The sequence below is a fragment of the Engystomops pustulosus genome, chromosome 1, assembly GCF_040894005.1.
Source record: "Engystomops pustulosus chromosome 1, aEngPut4.maternal, whole genome shotgun sequence".
In the NCBI taxonomy this organism is placed as follows: domain Eukaryota; kingdom Metazoa; phylum Chordata; class Amphibia; order Anura; family Leptodactylidae; genus Engystomops; species Engystomops pustulosus.
In genome coordinates this window covers 66826057-66847779 of record NC_092411.1, presented here as the reverse complement: position 1 = coordinate 66847779, position 21723 = coordinate 66826057, and the positions used below count along the sequence as shown (strand labels likewise).

The 21723-nt window shown below is 42.4% G+C and overlaps 1 protein-coding gene across 2 annotated transcripts in view; it reads right to left on the bottom strand.

Moving 5' to 3' along the window:
* The window catches only part of HECTD4 (HECT domain E3 ubiquitin protein ligase 4), a 107208-nt gene that overhangs the window by 70487 nt on the left and 14998 nt on the right, over nucleotides 1–21723 (bottom strand). For both annotated transcript variants that reach the window (XM_072142766.1, XM_072142775.1), the window contains exons 2-7: nucleotides 11515–12029; nucleotides 6879–6968; nucleotides 4754–4884; nucleotides 4114–4222; nucleotides 3171–3309; nucleotides 459–629 (exon numbers count right to left, since the gene is read on the bottom strand). In XM_072142766.1, the coding sequence (XP_071998867.1) occupies nucleotides 459–629; nucleotides 3171–3309; nucleotides 4114–4222; nucleotides 4754–4884; nucleotides 6879–6968; nucleotides 11515–12029 (1155 nt within the window). The remainder of the gene's footprint in view (nucleotides 1–458; nucleotides 630–3170; nucleotides 3310–4113; nucleotides 4223–4753; nucleotides 4885–6878; nucleotides 6969–11514; nucleotides 12030–21723) is intronic.

The following is a 21723-nucleotide window of genomic DNA, read 5'->3' as shown; positions in this document are numbered from 1 at the left end:
TGAAGGGGTAATAAAAGCAGAGTTGTACCATTTAAATAAAACCTAAAAAAAATTTGGAATAGTGGAGGTTCTGCAGTGGCACCAAAAATCAATCAAACAAAGGAAAAGAAAGTTTTCACATACCCTGGCTTGCCCTGAGGTGGTGGAGGCTCCTATGGCTTTATGCATGCAGGATCCAAAAAAAGAAGAGTTCCGTAGCACATCCAGATAATAGATATTTGGATGTGCTACGGAACTCTTCTTTTTTTGGATCGAAAAATCAATTAGACCATGACTGTTTGGGAACCAAGTGGGGTGGCAATACAGTATTGCTAATATGGAATAAATTGTTTTGTAGTGTTATCAGAGGCTTTGTATACTGACTACGATTAAGTGTGGTGTACTGCAGCATATTACACCTGCTGCAGCACATTAAAGATGTAATATTGTAAAACACATCTGCTTATCGAGCATCTCACGTTTAGTTCAAAGATGTCCATGAACACAGAGTGGCCCTTTGGAGTCTTTTCATTTAGACTCGATGGAGACCAGATCCAGTAGAAGTACGAGCCGTCAGAACACAGATGGACGGTTGTCATGTTGCTCCCAATAGGAAAATGATTGGCTGGCATGGTGATAATCTGAGAGATCTGGATAAAAGAAGAAGACATCTAACATTAGAGGCTTGCTATACTTTTTCATGTACTTAGCTATTTATACATATCCTAGAAATCCCCCTCAATACAGTGCAGCTGTGTCAGCATTCTCCGTTAAGATGCATCTACTGTAGTGCAAGGAGACCTACAATAGTCTATTGTTACTTGCTTTTGTAAGGGTGGCTGTTACTGTGCTTTCTTATGTCAATACCCTGGGTAGTTCTTTAGCTGGTATATCAAATTGCTACGTGGTTCAGCAAAAAGTTATTTTAATTTTGAACTGCTGAGCCAACACCCGACTCAGCACTTTTGTGTTAAAGGCGCAGTGCACTGCAGATATGACTCTGATCTGAAGAGATCTCTCGCAACAGAAACTGCAGCACATCTCAGAAAGTCGCCAGTAAACGGGTATGTGCTATAGGAGAAGGATTCCTTATAGCAGTGATGGCGAACCTTTTAGCAACCGAGTGCCCAAACTGCAACCCCAAACCCTCAATTATCGTGAGGTGCCAACCAGAAATTAAAGCAATAACTTACTGCTCCCTGTTCAATCATACTGGCCTCATGAGTACACCAACACAGTAGAAAGAAGGAGGGAAAAGGTACAGTGTCCCTGTGTACACAGAGAATCATGAGGCCAGCAGGAGGTCCTCCAAAGAGAATCTGGCCCCGTCTACACATTCTCCCTCTTCCTACGGTCCCAAGTAGCCAAGTAAGTATCGCTTTAAAATATCACTGAAAGCACCATCTTTGCTTCGAAGTTGATTGGAACTGCAGGAAAATTCTGTTAGTCCAGTCTGGAGTGCGGGGGCGATAGCCCGGGTGCCCACAGAAAGGGCTCGGAGTGCCGCCTTTGGCACCCGTGCCATAGGTTCGCCACCACTGCCTTATAGGGAACATAATCACCTGAAATAGACCTTGTTTTTAAACAAAGATCTGGTGTTCCGAATAGTTTTTCAGTTTTCTGCTCTTTATTTCTTTACATTTTCATAGTAAATGGAGTTGATATAGAAGTAAAAATTACAACAGAAGCAAAAAAATCCTTTTACCTGCGGTGGTCTGTGACTTACAAAAAGGATTGCCCACTTTACATATCCTGGAGAAGGAGGAGGGAGCTGCAGCGTAGAGGGAGCTGCAGATTCAGCTACAGGGACAAGAGGGGCTCATTTAATCCCTTCAGGACTAGGCCATTTCAGGGTTTTTACAACCAAGCCCAATTTTTTTAAAATCTGACCTGTGTCATTAACCCTTTAGGTGTTTCACAGGGGTTAAAACAAAATGGAGGTTCAATAAAACTAATTTTTTTTCAGGCAATAAATTACAGACAAAAATTAAATATTCACAAAGAATTAAATGACAAAGATTTCTCTGGAGTATGCAAATACTCCATACATGCAAACTGCTGTATGGGCACACGTGGACATATGGGGGATCAGTTTTTGCAGGATGAGATCTACAGGTACTTCATTTAGGTGGATTAAATAGCCAATAGATGAGATTTTATTAACTCTTTCTTGGTGAGGGTTAAGAAAATCATTAATTCTGGTTTAGGGTTTTTAGCTTTTTTTTTTCTAGCCATTCACCCAAATAATATGTTGTTATCTTCATTCTCTGGGTCACCACGATTATGGCGATACCCATTTATATAGTTTTTTTTAATGGTTCACTTGTCTTGAAGAATATAGAAATCATTTGGTGAAAAATTTGTGTGTTTTTGTATTACCATGTTCTATTATTTATTTTTATTTACAGAGCTGTTTTAAGGCTTTCATTTTTTGTGGGACAAGCTCTACCTTTTATTGGTATCATGTCAGGGTAAATGTTACTTTCTGATCACTTTTTATCCTGTTTTTAGATCCTTTTTTTTTACAGCATTCAATGGGTTTTTACATATGTGGTGATATCCAAAACGTATATGGGTGCATCAGGGAACTTTTATTAATTTTTTTTTTTTTTTTTTTTTTTTTAATTTGCCTTTTTTACCATTTTATTTTATCCCAGTGTGTTAGATAAACAGTTGATTACTGGATCAGTAATATATTACATGAGTCAGCCCATGCATTCTGCATAGGCTGGCAGACACAGTCTACTAAAGGCAGTCCTTCATTGGTGTTGATCATTGAATGGAGGGTGCCTATCACCCTGGGTGAGTTACCAGTAATGTTTGCCTGGGGAATCACGACAGGATCCCAGCAGTATGTGAAAGCCTCACCCCCAACATTTCTTATCTGAGCTGCCAATTCATGCTGTGCACTGTGGAAGATGTGCACTGTTATATACATATTATGGCATACAATGTGCAGCACAATAAAATATGTATATAATGGTGCACATTCTCCATTCTTTAGTGCGTCAGGTCGGATGTCAGAGCCCCCTGACACTGCAGACCCCATAGAAGTTGCCATGGAGTTGGCCATATATGCCTCATAGAGATTCTAACAGATCTGGTTCTTACTTTATACATCTGACATTTTTAAAAAAAATTATAACCAGGTACAAATCAAAATCCAGAGCACACAATTCTTTCATAGTTACCTGTAATGTATACTGATCGATTATTTGGAAAAGAAAGTGAGGCTTGTTGTCATAAGATGCTGGTCGGTGAAGCAGCTTTCCATTTCCATAAGTAATCCAGCCAGATTCCAGCTCCTCATTCCGACAGTAAACAAACCCTCTAAAAGTACATGTCACAGCATTAGAAAATTGTTCTAGATGTGAAAACACAAAGTATATTTATAAAGTTTATTTTTGGATTTCCCCTTATATATTTTCCTGGAAGGGAAAAGCAGGACTTCTACATAGATCAACCAATGGTAGATACTTATTGTAAAGTTGGTCTGCAATGTTAAAAGTACATCTACCATCAGAATACCTGAAGGTAGATGCTTATACCTACCTCCTGGTCGCGTGCAGATATGCAGTAATATTCTTTTTATTATGTCAAAGAAGTGCAGGGTTTCAGCGAAATACAGCTTTTAAAAACATATAAATGAGCCCAAGGTGCTCTGCCGACCGCCTCTTGGCTCCTCTAAATAGTAATTATTCATGGTTCCCGTCTGGCTCCGCCTACACAGCGGTCAAAGATGTGGTGTGATGTCACCGGCTCTCCCTCTGTAATTTTCGGTCTATGTGCAATCATATAGATGTAATGCTTACATCTCAGAAACACTATGCTTCTTAGACATGTCAAGAGAAGATTACTGCACATCAGCACGAGACGGGGAGGAGAGTATGAGCATCTACAATCATTTATTCTGATGGGAGATGTCCTTTAAATATTTTTGGCCGTCAAGGTGCTGTCATTTTAAAATTGATGCTGAACAACAAAAGCCCAGACCAAGCCACAGACTAGGACATAGAGCAACTGGTCATTTTGTTTTCATTTTAAACTATAGAATTGTTCCACGACACTCATTGACTAACCATGAACAGGAAGTCATTCAGAAAGCCACCATCCAAAATCCATAAATGCACGTACCGTAAAGTGCCATGTAGTCCAGAGCCAAGTTTACTCAAGCCTCTCCCCACTGAGTTAGTTGTATAAAGGTAAAGTCCATCCGATGCAAGACAACGACCCAAATCTGCATCTGGAAAACAAAAATGAGTTGGAGGGAAAGACTTATTATTTAATCATCTACACTGAAAAATAAAAAAGACTATAATAATCATAATAATAACATTTGAAAACAGAAGATGTATCTACTACTCTTACGACCCTTTATGCCATTTGACCAATAGGGATAATTTTCATATTAGTTAAGTATTTAAAGTTTTTTTTTTTAAATGGATATTTGGGTAATTTAAAGTGGTTGTTTGAGATCATGAAAACAAGGCTTCTTTCTACAATGTAATGTATGGTACTGTAGCTCTGCCTTTTTGGAGAGCACCAGTCACCAGGTAAAATATGCTGAATTAATAATCTTACTTAATTATGTATGAATACACTCATACTAGCCAAGGAGTGGTAACCTTTTCTTTTTGTGCACCACACAATCACCCAACTTTAAGAAAATAGATAGGCCCATACGAAAACTGCAGACAAGTCTTGTGATTATGTATTTCTTATACACTTTTTAAGCCATTTAATCTTGGTAATTGGTTTCTTGATGACAATTTACCTTTGTTTTCATTGTTTGAGCCACTGGTCCCATCAGGAGCTGGAAGCATATCCTCAAACCCCCAGGATACAATGTGCTTGCTTCCTAGTAAACAAGAGGGAGATCCCGGCCCTCCTTCCAGAAGCAGCAACCTTAAGATAATGAAATGTAGAACAAGATTACCAGGACCATCAGGTCACAGTTTTCTGTACAAGGTGAAGTTAAAACTGCATAAATCAAGAAGCACAAAGATTGACACTGAAGAGAAGGTAAAGCCATACATTCATTATTCATAAAAGCAGGACACACGCTGTGCGAAGGCCACGTTATGCATGTACTTTATAAAAGTGCTCTCACTGCCTGCCGAGTGCATCGGGATGCTGCCTCCAACATTAAAGAAGCAGCAAAAACAAAATGATCAATACTTGGGCCGATGAGATTTGTGTAAAAACAGAAACGAAAGTATGAAACGGCAATATTCTTGCTTCAAAGAAAGTGCAGATAAGTGAAGGATGTTACTGGGAGTTACTGAGGGGAAACAATACTACAGCAGAATGAAGAAGTCTGTCAAGTCCAGGAGATGTTCAGTTCAATGTGCAGTTAAAAAGTAACTAAACCTTTGAAACTTTTTTACTGCAGAAATTAATAGAAAACTTTTTAATACAGTTCATTTACGGTAGTAAAGAAACTTCTCGGTCCTTTATTCTGCTTCTTTCTCCTGTAGTGGACAGTGTATCTGAAAGCCTTCAGGTTCACTCACTTCAGAAAGAAAAGAAACAACCATAATCCACATTCACAGTCAAAGTCTATGCGACTGATGAAAATTGGTTCCGTGCAGCAAAGTTTACCTGTGACAAGGTTTTGATGGGACATAATAAAAAAAACAATGTGTGAACAAGCCCTGAAAGGGAACCTGTCAGTAGAAATTTCCCTAATGGTTTATCAGCACATTATCAAGTGAATTAACACCTACTGTGCCTACCAATCGTGCTTCTTTCATGAGACAACATAATGGCATCATCCAGAAATTCTACTTTGATGTGAGAAGTAAATTGGTTGCATAAAGTCACGGAGGTGGAGTTTAGCACTGAAGACCAACTCTTCCACCTCATAACACCACTCTGCTGTGATTGACATCATACACAAGACTTCAGCAGAGCCAGTTACTGAATGCAGGTCCATCAGAGCTTGACTTCAGTGCTGATATTTGACATGATTTGTGTTAGAAAAAGTTATACAATTCTCCAATATACTTTCTGTATCAATTCCTCACGGTTTTCTAGATCTCTGCTTGCTGTCCTGTGGATAGAGATCTGTCCATGTGATGTAATGAAGGTGCATGAGCTGTTATTATCACACAACTCCTATTACTCTCTGTGATAATAACTGGGCAAACCTTTATTCACCGGAAGTTAACACAAAAGCTTTCTATAGCAGGAAAGCAAGCAGAGATCTAGAAAAGCTTGCCAAACTGATACAGAAAGTATATTACACAGGAAATTTGTATAACTTTTCTTACACAAAACATATCAAATATTTGCTGAAAGTGGACAGCCTCTTTAATTTCATTTTATGGTTCCTCTTAAACTGGCTGCACATAAACGTACTAGTTATGTGGAAGAAGACCCATGTATGGATAGATCTCATGGACCGAGCACATTGCAGTGGACTGTTAAACTAATATATGATGTTGTAATTATTATCTTACATACAAGATAGGTTTTATAGATTTGTTCTTAAGTTGAATTTGTATGCAAGTAGAAACTGTATATTATAAATTGTAGTTCCTGTTTAAATTGTAGATCTGTTTCCGCAGACCAAGTATGTTTGAGTGAAGCCAGACTAGGGCTTCATACACATGACCGCATAAGGTGGCAGTGAGCTACGCGCAGAAGCATCAGTTAGCTCACAACCACCATTTGGGTCTATTGTGCATGATTACAGGGCGGTGAGCTAACTGTGACTCCAGAGCCGCCAACCGAGCCAATGATGTGGTCATCAAATAGGATATTACTCTGCGGACATGTTTATCAGACTTAGTCACTTTCAGAGCTCATACTAGAAATACTGCACTGCCTAATCCAGTATTGGTTTGATATATATTTTCGAGAGCAGAAAAGCCCCATCATCAGATTTCAATACTCACCTATATAATACATCTGCCACTGGCAGGGATCCTAAATCAGTCTGTTTCTGTAGCAAGTGTACCGTGTGAATGAAGGTTTTCAATGAGCCTCTAAAATACGACACGGAAATCAAGAAAAAAGAAAAACACATTAGAATTCCTGCTGCTTTGCATAGGTCAAATAAAGTAAACTTCTTGAGATTGTGGGTGTGAAGGAGGGTCATAAATTTGAATTGTGCCTCTGATTTTGTGACAGGAAGATTCGTATCCATGGTATTATGGCCAGCACATTCAGGAAAAAACATTGGGCATTGTATAATTGTACATTGATATGGTTTGGAAGCAGAAAAGAGATGGAAGTGCGGAAGTGAGGTTGCCAGGTTTGGGTCCCCACATATCATAAATATTATATAAACATAATACTGTATATACTGGCGTATAAGACTAGTTTTTAACCCCTTAAAATAATGGCTACAGTGGGGGGTCGTCTTCTACGCCGGATATATGGGGGCCGCACTGTGTGAGGTGTTTTTTTTCCCCGTCAGCGCGTAGAGAGCCGCTTCCTGGGACCGCCGCGCATGCGCGGCAGTCCGCCTCTCACAGTCATTAGAAGAGGCTTAGTACGCGCTGACGGGGCGGCGCGCTGTATGCCAATGCAGCCGCCCTGTCACAGCGGTCGGCGTCACAGAGCTGGGGGTCACAGGCGGCACTTACAGAAGCATGTCGGATCTTCATTAATATCGCAGCTTACAGTTATGATCACCAGGCACTTGCTCTCTTGTTTGTTTTGCAAAGTTTTAAGCAGACTTTTTTTCATTTGGGAGAGGGGTAGTCTTATACAGTGAGTATATACCAAATTCTATATTTTTAGGGCAGAAGTTGGGGGTCGTCTTATACGCCCAGTCGTCTTATACGCCGGCATATACGCTAAATATTTTGACATTTGTAAAAAAAAATTGAAAAAAGGTACTTAAACTCTTTAATTACCAAGTTTGAGTTGAGTTCACAACTCATATACAGACTATGCTAGAAGTATCTGGTAAGGCGTGGGTCCTACCTCTGGTCAAACAACACCAATCCCACTAGGTGCCTGCCTGAGGGAGCCATGAAAAGGTCCTGATAATTACATTCATTCCTGTAAGAAATCCTGAGCAGGATTTGGTGTCCAGTATCTACCAGATATTTAGGATGTGCTCTCTATAATGGAAGCAATCCTTTAAAAACATGGATTAAGAAGAGCCTGGAAGCCTTCCAAAGCAACAAAGTAAATGACCTCTCTTATGCCCACTGTCCCAACAATCAAAGGTCTTACGCAGTTTCTGCGGTTCTCAGTTTGCATACAAAGCCTTGTGACTTCTGCAATATGTATAGAGGCTGTAGCCGTGACATCATGGCTGCGGCATGTGACTGCTGCACTGGATGCTGGGCTACTGCTACGATGTCACGGCTGCAGCATCTGTATACATATAGCGACTAGCAGTGCCGGCAGATGGAAGAGAGGTAAGTAGAAGGTTCTTAGATTTCAACACAACCCATAAAGCTTGAATAGTGAAGCAAGAGATGCATATCCATGACCGACCTGCTGCTTTATTTAACTGGAACCACATTCCCTGGATCGCTGTAACTCCGATCAGGGAGTACCAGCAGCCAGAACCTCATTGATTTTTATTGCCTAAAACTGGTCCAATCACATTAAGCTATCAGTTATGATATGAAGGTCCTGGACCCGTGTTGTATGTTACGCGTTCTTATAGCAGAGGATACATCCAGGAGAGCGGTCACTCTGGTTGAAAATAATAATAATATCATGAGAGGCTTCTAATATTGTATTTACCTAGTCTGCACTGTGCCTTAGGCAGGGCTGTGGAGTTGGTGACAGTTTTGGTGGAGTTAGAGTTGTGATAAAATAACCGACTCCACAAACACTTAATAAACTATAAAAATTAGGAAATTTCCTTTAAATGTCTATTTTATTCCTGATCCTAGGATTTAGGCCAGGAGTGAGAAGCATTTATTGGTCCAAGGGATATATTGTCATACTGCTCAATTGTAAGGGACGGCATTAGTAAGCAGCAACCACAGTACAGCACAAAATGCCCCCTCAGAAATTATAAATGCCACTGTACAGCAAAAAACACCACCCCAGAACCCAAATACTGCATTCAGAGCAGAAAAAAATAATGCAGACCCCAGAGCAGATACCCATAGCTGACTAAAAATACTGGAGACCCCAAGAGCATAAAGCTACCAATACCGGAAACCACTAGAGCAGACAAATACTAAAGAGCCCATAGCAGACAATCATACTGGAGATCCCAGAGCAGACAAAAATGTAATAAATCCTCTCCTTTCCTGACTCTTCTCCTCCCTGCACCACACTGCTTCTTCCCTCCTCCATGTGCCGCTGTGCTGTGTGCCTTGCACTGATACCTGGGCCGGTATCAGGACCAGAGAAGAGCTGTGCCAGAAGCAGGAGAGGACCTGAGAGCAGTACAGCAAGTACTTACCACTTCTGGATCCGCTCCTGCTCCTGTGGCCGTTCTTCTGTGTCCTTAACCCAGTGCATATATCCAGTGTCAGGAATCAGGACACAGAGGGGAGTTATAGAAGAGGACACAGAGTGGATCGGCAGGAGGAGACCTGTCCTATACTCACCACTACCTGGCCTCCTGCACCAATGAATGCTGCTATCAGTTACAGAAGGGCTCATTGGACTCTTGGCCTGACAGTCTGCATGTGGCTTGTTAGGGCAGCTTGTGCACTGACACATCCCCTGCGCTGTCCCTGATCAAAGGGCAGTGGTGGAGGCTGCACATCTGTGAAATAAAGGCACAGCAGACATAATGGAATAGACCGGACAAAGAAGTTGAATAAAGCAGTGGAGGTCACCCAATAAGTTAATTGAAGTATAGTCCAATTTGTTTTCCAGGGTTGAGGTGCGCTGAAACCGACTTTTGCTCAGTGCTGAAACCTATTTTACTCATTGATTATTTTACTCATTTATAATGAACCATAATTGTTAAAAAAAAAAAAAAAAAACAAGTTCTTTACCGCATCTTGTCAAAGGGCTATTATAGATTATTATGTCAATATCTGCTAATGTACTTTCTAAGTTCTTAACATTTAAAGGGCACTTTAACTATCTTTCTTGAAGAAACACTAAACCTAGAAATACAAGATAACGCTTATAAGCAGATTATCTTGTCCCCATTATATGGAGCATAATTTTCATTCATGCAAGCTCTGCTAAAATAGGCTCCAATTCAGAGCAGTGGAAAAGGTAGGGGGAGCAATTTGTGCAGGGATAGACTGAACAAAATTTATAATCAGGAGTCTTTTCCTTTTGGTTACTGTTCTAGTTTAGACTATTATCCCACTAGGCTTCCTGAAAGTCAGGCATAGCTGTAGAGGGAGCTACTTTATGTATATAGTGTTCCTTTTAACAATCTGGAAAGATTTGCCGGGGAATGGTGAGTGAGAGGGCTTAAACAGATTTTTTTGCCTACTACCGTATATTCTCGAGTATAAGCAGACCCAAGTATAAGCCGAGGCCCCTAATTTTACCACAAAAACCTGGTAAAACCTATATTTTTTTTACTCGAGTATAAGCCGAGTTTGGGTTTTTAGCACAAATTTTTTTTTTTCAAGTATATATGGTAAATCAATATTTTTAGTTATTGATTTAAGACATCACTAACCTGTGCTCGGGACGAGTACGCTCGTCGTGTGTGCTGTCTGAGGCTGACTCTCTTGGTTGCGGCACTGCCAGCGTCACTGGGCGTCATTAAGGGGCCGGCATTTGTCCTGTCATATGCACAATCATGTAACCCGGCCTGTGACGCATGGTATACACAGGACCTTATTTTGATTTAGATTATCGGTAGTTGTTTTACATGGATACTTTTACCGGTGGGTATGACTTTTTTTTGGAGGCGGTTTATCTCCTGGCAATTACTACACTTGTTATTTAACATCATATACTAGTATTTTGTGCACTGGTATCCATGCATCTTAGATCGTTCTTGTGGGGTTTTTTTATTTACTTTTGTCGATATTTAGATACTTTGCTTATTTATAGCTAAATTTTTGAGGGGGTATATCTCTCTGGAGACAGGTTATAACTGGTTTTGTCTCCATCGATCCAGGCCTTGGTCACAAGTCAGTTATAGATCCACGCAGCGGAAGCTTGGGTGTCTACCACTTTTAGCCAGTTATTGTCTGGTGTTATATTTCTGACTCTCCATGTGACATGTTATAAGATCTATTGTATTTGTATTTTTATATAGCATTATGATGTATTAAAGCACTGACCTTATTTATGTGGACTATGGTTATTATGTACTGTTATTGTCTGTTTTTTGGTAGGTACTAGAGAAAAGACACAGGAGTGCAAGCCATATCATATTACGGTGGGGTGTTGAGGTGACATGACAGAAGCTTTTTTTATACGTTTCTCCATTTTCTAAATTTTAGTTAAAAAGTGATTTAAAAAAATGAAGAGAAGATGGAACAGTTTTTCCTCAGTTTTTTTGTATATAGGAGGGGGACTAATGCACATAAACATTTTTAATTCACATTTTCCGTTCAAATCTCTTAAAGAAAAATAGACATACAGAATATTAGATATGATTCTCACTCAAGAGGTAGATATACTCACCGAGCACACGCCAATGCAACCAGAGCAGCAGCAGAGTTCTCCTTCTGCTTGTAGGAGAATTGTTGGTCCAAAGCAGAAGTGTCTTCTAGCCAAGAGCAGAGCAAGGACTCTATACCATTCAAGCAGTCTGCTGGTTCTTTTGTCAAGCTTAACGGCTGACAGTCCCGAAGGCAATTCAATAGCACCTCAGCAGTTATGTTACACAGAGACGGGTCTGTTTTACTCTGAGACTGAATAAGGGGAAAAACCAACAAGAGTCCCATGCGCGAAGTGAATGGAGCTTGTTCCGGTTGCTGTAACAAGCCTTGGCGCTTGAGCAATGCCAGCGTTTCCTCATCAGAGCCATCCCGTTCATGTTGTTCTTCCAGAGCCAATTGGCGCTGTGCATTCCACAAACCACGCAAAGCGTTGAGCCGATACTCGAGTAATCGTGCATAAGCGTTGCTCTGGTTCCCACACACGGCTCTCAAACGTTCAGCTAATTCTGTAGGATTCTTGGTCTCAAACGTTAAAATCTAGAAAACGAAAAAGGCACCACAATTTTACCATACAAGACATATACTGTACAGTAAATGTTCTGTATATTACAAAATCATCTCACCCAATGAAAGGGAAGCATAACCATGCAAAACAGTAAAAGCGGATAAAGAAAATGGATCACTGGAAATTTGTTCCCAGTAACTAACTACGAAGTGCATTATCGGGCAATACTATAGCATGTCTGTAATAACAAAGAATAAGTTTTGAAAACTTATTAAAATGCTTTAGTCAAATCTAAGCTCAACTTAATGTATTATGTGGAATAATACTGATTGATAAGAAACTATTTTTATTAATTTTATTAATTTATTTTTTTAAGGAATGGAACATAAACCTTAAAGTGACACTGTCACTGGATTTTACTACTACAACTCCTACCCTGGGGTAGGGTACAAGATGTTCTTCTTACAGAGAGTTTGCACGCCTTGCAGGCGTGTGGAGACTTGTAGCCATTGATGTTTGGCTTTAATCCCACATCATGTCATTAGGCTTCCTGAAAGTCATGCTTGATGGTAAGGGGGTGCCTTACAAGATAGAGAAAGAGGTGTGGTTTTCCTTGTTCCATCTAGGAAAAACTATTTCCATATTTTGCCTGAGTCAATTTAGAAGCTTAAGGGGGAGAATCGCTTGAGATGCCAACTTCAGTTCTACAGTACCTAGTATGCTTTTGCTGTCATATTAAGCAAAAGAATCCAGACTTGTGGTTCTGGGATTTACAGAACTGCAAATACAGGCAGTTAAAAAAAATGGGCTGCCGTGTGATGGACATTAAACTGCAAACAGAATTGCATATCAGCTGATCGACAGGAGTGCCAGGTTTTGCATTTGAATGGGAAACCGGATATCCTATCCCATTGGTGGTAATCATATGATACAGTTGCTAGTGCCTTTCCTCAGGGTCCTTTCTTTCGACACATGGACAATCTTGCCACAGAAAAAGGATTGTAAACCAAGCACACTGACATACTGGCAGGATCTGTTCTTCTTTCAGCCTTTTATGCTCTTGTTTTTTTGTACAAAAAAAGGATTTTAAAATTATGCACAGGAAAACTATCGTAAAAGCATAGTACAAAAAAAAAAGGCAACAATTTTGATGTTATATTATGGCTGATTTAAAAAAAAAAATTATGCACATGAGCCTGAGGGGTTTTGGGCTTCATAGCTGGTAATAGAGCCTTGAGCCCCACAAGCTCATTTGCGTAATTTTTAAAGGCTTTTTTTTTTTTATATAAAAACGAGGGCATAAGAAGCTAAAAGAAGTGCAGATTCTGTCAGAGGGAGGTTTACAATCCTTGATCCTGGTGAAAGATGTCCTTTAAGGAATCTCCCTGCAGTACCGAGCAGCCCAGGTAGGGACCAGCTTTGTGCTATTTTAAAGTGACACTTGAACTGTAGGAAGAGTGAGGAGATGTGGAGACAGGGTGGGATTGGTACCATTTCATTTGGGCAACCAGTCTCTATAGGTTCGCCATCACTGTAATGTCCCAATGATAAGTAATAAATGGCTCCACAACATTAAGACAATATAAAACACTGGCTATCGGACCCAGAGGTTGTGGGAAATCTGTATGGTACTCCCGAAAATGAGCAAAGTAATCGGTTTCACAAAAGGCTGAGTTGGTGGCACTGGGAACAGGACTTGCATGTATTTGCAATTCAGAAAATAATAAAGATTTCTTTGCATTGAGACCATGGTAGACAAAGCCTATGGAGCAGATTTCGTCTACTGGGCTATATGTTTACTTTATATTTGACCCAAGAGCTGACAAGTTCATTTCAACCCGTGTTACTGTAACCTCAGCTATATAACAACTGGATCAAGGGAACAGAACATCCCCCAGCAGAAAAGCCACGGACATTGCTTAGAACTGCTGCAGTAAAATACTTTAGGATCTGTATACAGAAAAAAGGGAAATCTATATTCTAGTTGGTGTCAGCCATGCAAAACTATTGACTACCCTCATAGAGAATGCATGCAGGCCGACAGCATTATAGACAATAGCTGGGTACATTGTCACTGCATGTTCATGTGACTGAGGTGCCCACTGCTGTACAATCACACTGTCTCTGTGAGAAGAATAAAGCCTGCTGATATAGGATATACCAAGCTGAAATTGGGTAGAAGCTGCTGTAAAATCACATTTGTGAAGGCTACCCATATCTACATCATAGTTTGCATTTTACTTCCATTTTTTGTAATACTTGTGAGCTGCACCAAAAAAAGAAGTTCTCTAGAATATTAATGCAATCTGCACACATTTAGGATTTAGCATAGCCTTACACTTGGATTTCGGCCATAGAGCTGCCAGCATATCTATATAAAGGTCAATAATACAGTACTGCAAATTATATCTAGTAGCAAATATTACTGTATATTCTGACTGAATACCCCACAATCTAATATTATGTCACACTGACTGAAAGCCACCATACCAAAACCAAATAATAATCTACATATTGGGGCTCATTTACTTAGGGTTACGCTGCTCACTTTGTCTGACTTTTTCGGGAATTGCACGGCTTGGACAGGTATTTAACAAGTGTCTGCGCTGGGATTTTGGCGCACGTGATCCTTTTGTGGCGCTGCGCCGGCTTCCATGTCACACAAATTGAGGGCGTGCCGTCCGGCGATCCAACACATTCATGATATCGGGCGCACGATATTAGTGAATCGCGGCACAGTGCATTATAGTCAGACAATACACTTTTGGTGAACTTCAGCAGATGGATAAGTAAATGTGCCCCATTGAATACCACTAATAATAATAAAAAGCACAAAGCATGACGATTGGTCCTACAGGCAGTCCTCAGTTTTCCTCAGTGACAAGTGTAGTTTAAATTTATTTTTGCTGTAGTTGGAACAAGGATTATCAATAAAACTTCATTACAGACACTTTACAGCTGATCATTGCAGCCTGGGACTATAGTAAAGCTATCAGAGAGCTTCACCAGAGGTCACAGTGGGCAGAGAGGTCAGCCTGTAACTAGGGGTCGTCTGTAAATTGCGTGTCCTTAAGTAGGGGGCCGCATTGTATCATTGCCAAATATTAACTCACTGACTAAATACCACCGTACCATAACTAATTATTATGATGCATACTAACTGATTACCACCATACTATGTACAAATATTACCTCACACTGATTAAATACCCCCATACCATAACCAAATATTACCTCACACTGACTGAATACCCCCATACCATAACCAAATATTACCTCACACTGACTGAATACCCCCATACCATAACCAAATATTACCTCACACTGACTGAATACCCCCATACCATAACCAAATATTACCTCACACTGACTGAATACCACCATACCATAACCAAATATTACCTCACACTGACTGAATACCACCATACCATAACCAAATATTACCTCACACTGACTGAATACCACCATACCATAACCAAATATTACCTCACACTGACTGAATACCACCATACCATAACCAAATATTACCTCACACTGACTGAATACCACCATACCATAACCAAATATTACCTCACACTGACTGAATACCACCATACCATAACCAAATATTACCTCACACTGACTGAATACCACCATACCATAACCAAATATTACCTCACACTGATTACCCCCATACCATAACCAAATATTACCTCACACTGACTGAATACCATCATACCATAACCAAATATTACCTCACACTGACTGAATACCACCATACCATAACCAAATATTACCTCACACTGACTGAATACCACCATACCATAACCAAATATTACCTCACACTGACTGAATACCATCATACCATAACCAAATATTACCTCACACTGACTGAATACCACCATACCATAACCAAATATTACCTCACACTGACTGAATACCAGCATACCATAACCAAATATTACCTCACACTGACTGAATACCAGCATACCATAACCAAATATTACCTCACACTGACTGAATACCAGCATACCATAACCAAATATTACCTCACACTGATTACCCCCATACCATAACCAAATATTACCTCACACTGATGACCCCCATACCATAACCAAATATTACCTCACACTGACTGAATACCATCATACCATAACCAAATATTACCTCACACTGACTGAATACCACCATACCATAACCAAATATTACCTCACACTGACTGAATACCATCATACCATAACCAAATATTACCTCACACTGACTGAATACCACCATACCATAACCAAATATTACCTCACACTGACTGAATACCACCATACCATAACCAAATATTACCTCACACTGACTGAATACCATCATACCATAACCAAATATTACCTCACACTGACTGAATACCACCATGCAAGCACCAAATGGACCTTTGCCACTAAAATAGTTACAACAGTTGCTTGAGGCCGGTTCTCAATGCAAGTGTTAACTGTAGGTCCAACTGTAAGAAACCAATCAGCCATCCTGTATGGAGAGGGATAAATTGAGCCCTTTACCTTCAGGATCATTTTACAGAACTTTACGTTAAAATGCTGTGTGTCATTATAACTAAAATATAAAAACTTCATTTGCAGCGCTATATAAATTTGGCAGTGGCCATAGCTTTGCAATGCCCTCTTCTTCAGTAGCTAGCACCTATGTGATGGGTTTGAAAGATTTATTTGCTACTCCATGCTGAGCTAGTTAGGCAGTAACTACTACAGATGGGAGAAAGCTTTTGTAAATTTACCCTTTGTCAGGATCAAAGCAGACAGACGTACAATAGATAGGACCAGAGATCACATTAACGCCTCACCAAGCGTCATAGACGCATGATGAGGCGCAATTACTCCCCAGAATAATTGCCAAGCGTAAAAGTACGCTTGGCAATTATCCCTGGCTGTAGTGTGTGAGCTGAGCGGTCCGGAGCGCACAGCAATGGTGTGCAGGACATTACACTGGCAGCGCACGGGCCGGCACTGCTCAGCTCACACTACAGCGCTGGTAGCCTGTAGAATGGAGCTGCTCCGGGTAGTTGTGATGTCACGGGAGGGGCGGAGCCTCCGGGAAAGGGGCGTGGCTTACTACGCAGTCTCCTCACAGGAAGTAGAACTGTAATGGCTGCCTGCAAGAAGAACGTGTACAGGTACTGTGTGCATACAAGTGTATGGAGGTGAGGGGGCCTGACAGGAGTGGATGTGATAAGGTCAGGGAAGACCTGTATGTTACATGGGACTGCATGGCTTGCAGGTGCTGAGTTGGCATGAGGTGTATTTTACGTGGGACTGCATGTCTGGTGCTGAGGTGGCAGGTGTGTGTTACGTGGGACTGCATGTCTGGTGCTGAGGTGGCAGGTGTGTGTTACGTGGGACTGCATGTCTGGTGCTGAGGTGGCAGGTGTGTGTTACGTGGGACTGCATGTCTGGTGCTGAGGTGGCAGGTGTGTGTTACGTGGGACTGCATGTCTGGCAGGTGCTGAGGTGGCATGAGGTATGTGTTACGTGGGACTGCGTGTCTGGTGCTGAGGTGGCATGAGGTATATGTTAAGTGGCACTGCGTGTCTGGTGCTGAGGTGGCATGAGGTATATGTTACGTGGGACTGCGTGTCTGGTGCTGAGGTGGCATGAGGTATATGTTACGTGGGACTGCATGTCTGGCAGGTGCTGAGGTGGCATGAGGTATATGTTACGTGGGACTGCATGTCTGGCAGGTGCTGAGGTGGCATGAGGTATATGTTACGTGGGACTGCGTGTCTGGCGAGTTCTGAGGTGGCATGAGGTATATGTTACGTGGGACTGCGTGTCTGGCGAGTTCTGAGGTGGCATGAGGTATATGTTACGTGGGACTGCGTGTCTGGCGAGTTCTGAGGTGGCATGAGGTATATGTTACGTGGGACTGCGTGTCTGGCGAGTTCTGAGGTGGCATGAGGTATATGTTATGTGGGACTGCGTGTCTGGCGAGTTCTGAGGTGGCATGAGGTATATGTTACGTGGGACTGCGTGTCTGGTGCTGAGGTTGCATGAGGTATATGTTACGTGGGACTGCGTGTCTGGCGATTTCTGAGGTGGCTTGAGGTGTATGTGAAACAGGACTACATAAACAGTAAAAACACGTAAAAAAAAATTACAAAGACGCAAATTCAATTAATAAAAAACCTAAAAAAAAACCGCTGCCCCCCAACACAGACACCAAAAAAAATAAAACAAAATTTATTTTTAAAAAAAGCATTTTACAAAGCAACTATCATGGATTTGCAGTGTCAGCTGCAGTCTGGCCACTGGGGCTCGGCGGCGGCTGCCACAGTCTGGTCACATGGGGAGGGGGATACATTGTGCGTTAGCTGCAGTCTGGTCACATGGGGAGGGGGATACATTGTGCGTTAGCTGCAGTCTGGTCACATGGGGAGGGGGATACATTGTGCGTTAGCTGCAGTCTGGTCACATGGGGAGAGGGATACATTGTGCGTTAGCCGCAATCTGGACATTTGGTGTCAGCGGCGTTAGCCACAGTGTGGTGATGGGAGGATTTGGTGGCCGCAGTGTGGTGGTGGGAGGATTTGGTGGCCGCAGTCTGGTGGTGGGAGGATTTGGTGGCCGCAGTCTGGTGGTGGGAGGATTTGGTGGCCGCAGTCTGGTGGTGGGAGGATTTGGTGGCCGCAGTCTGGTGGTGGGAGGATTTGGTGGCCGCAGTCTGGTGGTGGGAGGATTTGGTGGCCGCAGTCTGGTGGTGGGAGGATTTGGTGGCCGCAGTCTGGTGGTGGGAGGATTTGGTGGCCGCAGTCTGGTGGTGGGAGGATTTGGTGGCCGCAGTCTGGTGGTGGGAGGATTTGGTGGCCGCAGTCTGGTGGTGGGAGGATTTGGTGGCCGCAGTCTGGTGGTGGGAGGTTTTTGGCGACTTTGGTTGGGGGCGTTGGCTCCAGTCTGGGCAATGCATGATGTAACATCACTATAACTGCCTCAATTTGCTATTTAAACACAGAAGATACTGACACATGATTTTCTTATATAAATAGCGTCTATCAACATTATATACAGCCATGAGTTATATACTTGTATTACTGAAAATTTCATACTCCTTCCCGGCTAAAAATACTCCTCAAAAATAGTAAGAGGAGTATTATTACCCTTCTAGAAATATGTTAGTGCGACCTCTGGATAGGACGTATGCAAGTGTGTAGCCAGTTTTATACAGACATTTAACACCTTAGCGCTCCGCGCCGTAGCTGTACTGCGCAGCTTCCGACGATTAGCGCTCAGCGCAGTACAGCTACGGCGCGAGCGCATAGGATTTTAGAATTGTCACCACGTCTCGCGACGTGGTGACATCGGGACGAGAATTGGGTGACAGAGGCAGGAGGAGTTCCTGTCTCCGTCACCCGACCAATCAAATCGGTCCCGCCCGCCGATCGCCGTGATTGGCCAGTCAAACCTGACTGGCCAATTACAGCGATTTTGGGCTGAAAAACGTGCTTTTAGCCCTTTCCTCTTCCTCCAGCGGCACCATTTTGGTTTGGTATCGCTGGAGAGAGGAGAGAGCGTTACTGTGTGCACCAAAATACACTTTTACACTATAAATAGTGTTCTGATCCTTATCTGATCCCTATTGTTCCCTACAAATTCCCATCCTATCTGTTTTTTCCTGTGTCCTGTGTGTTCCCTGTGTGATCGCCTTGTGTGATCCCACGTGTCTTCCGTTTTTCCCTGTCTGTCCCTTCTGAACCCAAACGCACTTTTCAGTGCGCTGTGTTAGCGTTGTTCTGCACTGGACGCACTTTTCAGTGCGCCGTGTGAATAGCGCTGCACAGAATCTTTAGCAGTCTTAGCGGTAGTTAGTTTGTCTTAGGGCAAGCTAGGTGCATTTGTAGCGCCTTTTTGCGCGGTGCACATAGGTTTTTTTTCGGTGCCTGGTAATATTTTTTTCCAGAGCGCCGTAGGTGTACCCGTACGTAGCTACTTTTTGTGTGTGCCATCTGTGCGGCTGGTCCGTGTGGTTTGGTGTGCATTCTCTTTTTTTTTTTGTGTGCTATCTGTGCGGCTTGTCCGTGTAGTTTAGTGCACATTATTTTTTTTGTGTGCTATCTGTGCGGCTTGTCCGTGTAGTTTAGTGCGCATTATTTTTTGTGTGCCATCTGTGCGGCTTGTCCGTGTGGTTTGGTGTGCATTCTCTTTTTTTTTTTGTGTGCTATCTGTGCGGCTTGTCCGTGTAGTTTAGTGCACATTATTTTTTGTGTGCCATCTGTGCGGCTTGTCCGTGTGGTTTGGTGTGCATTCTCTTTTTTTTTTTGTGTGCTATCTGTGCGGCTTGTCCGTGTAGTTTAGTGCACATTATTTTTTGTGTGTGCCATCTGTGCGGCTTGTCCGTGTAGTTTGGTGTGCATTATATTTTTTTTTTTTTGTGTGCCTGCTAGACGGTTTATCCGTGTAGTTTGGTGCACATTATCTAATTTTTCTAGTTCTCTATTTTTTTTGTGTGCAATGTCTCAGAAGACGTACACCATGTTGGAGGCATATAACATGCTTGCCTCTGACACCGAGTCAGCTAGTGGGGATGATGGTCCCTTTTACTTATCATCATCCTCCTGCTCATCTTCTAGTGACCTGGAAGGACCCCCAAGAAGGCGCCGTAGGGTTCCAGGGACTTCTGCAGGAGAAGTGCCTGGGACTTCTGCAGGAGAAGTGCCTGGGACTTCTGCAGGAGAAGTGCCTGGGACTTCTGCAGGAGAAGTGCCTGGGACTTCTGCAGGAGAAGTGCCTGGGACTTCTGCAGGAGAAGTGCCTGGGACTTCTGCAGGAGAAGTGCCTGGGACTTCTGCAGGAGAAGTGCCTGGGACTTCTGCAGGAGAAGTGCCTGGGACTTCTGCAGGAGAAGTGCCTGGGACTTCTGCAGGAGAAGTGCCTGGGACTTCTGCAGGAGAAGTGCCTGGGACTTCTGCAGGAGAAGCGTCTGGGGCTTCCACTGACCCCACATGGGTAGCCCCAGATAATTATACCCCTCAGGTCCCTGACTTTACGGGCCATCCTGGAATTAACTTTGACACGACAGGGCTCAGAGCTGTGGACTTTTTTAAGTTTTTTTTTGATGAGGCGCTGCTGAATATTATTATATTTCAGACAAATCTCTACGCTGCACAACATATTGCCCAAAACCCCACGTCCTTTTATGCACAACCCTACAGGTGGACCCCTGTCACTGCAGCAGAGATGCACAAGTATTGGGGCATAATACTCCTTATGGGGATAGTAAAGAAGCCTTCAATCAGGGACTACTGGAGCACAGACATACTGTACCACACCCCCATGTTCCGCATGGCAATGAGCAGGATGCGCTTTGAAGCCATCCATAAGTTTTTGCACTACACTGACAACACACAGTGCCCACCCAGAGGTGACCCCAGTTATGATCGGTTATTTAAGGTCAGGCCCATATTAGATCATTTTAGTGCCAAGTTTGCCCAGGCATATACTCCCGCCAAACATGTGAGCATAGACGAGTCCCTGGTACAATTCAAAGGGAGACTTCAATTCCGCCAGTACCTGCCCAATAAGAGGGCAAGGTATGGTGTGAAGATGTATAAGCTGTGCGAAAGTTCATCAGGGTACACATACAAGTTCAGGGTATATGAAGGGAAGGACTCCACTATAGTGCCCCCAGAATGCCCCCCCTTCCTGGGTGTTACAGGGAAGATAGTGTGGGATTTAGTGCACCCACTGCTGGACCAGG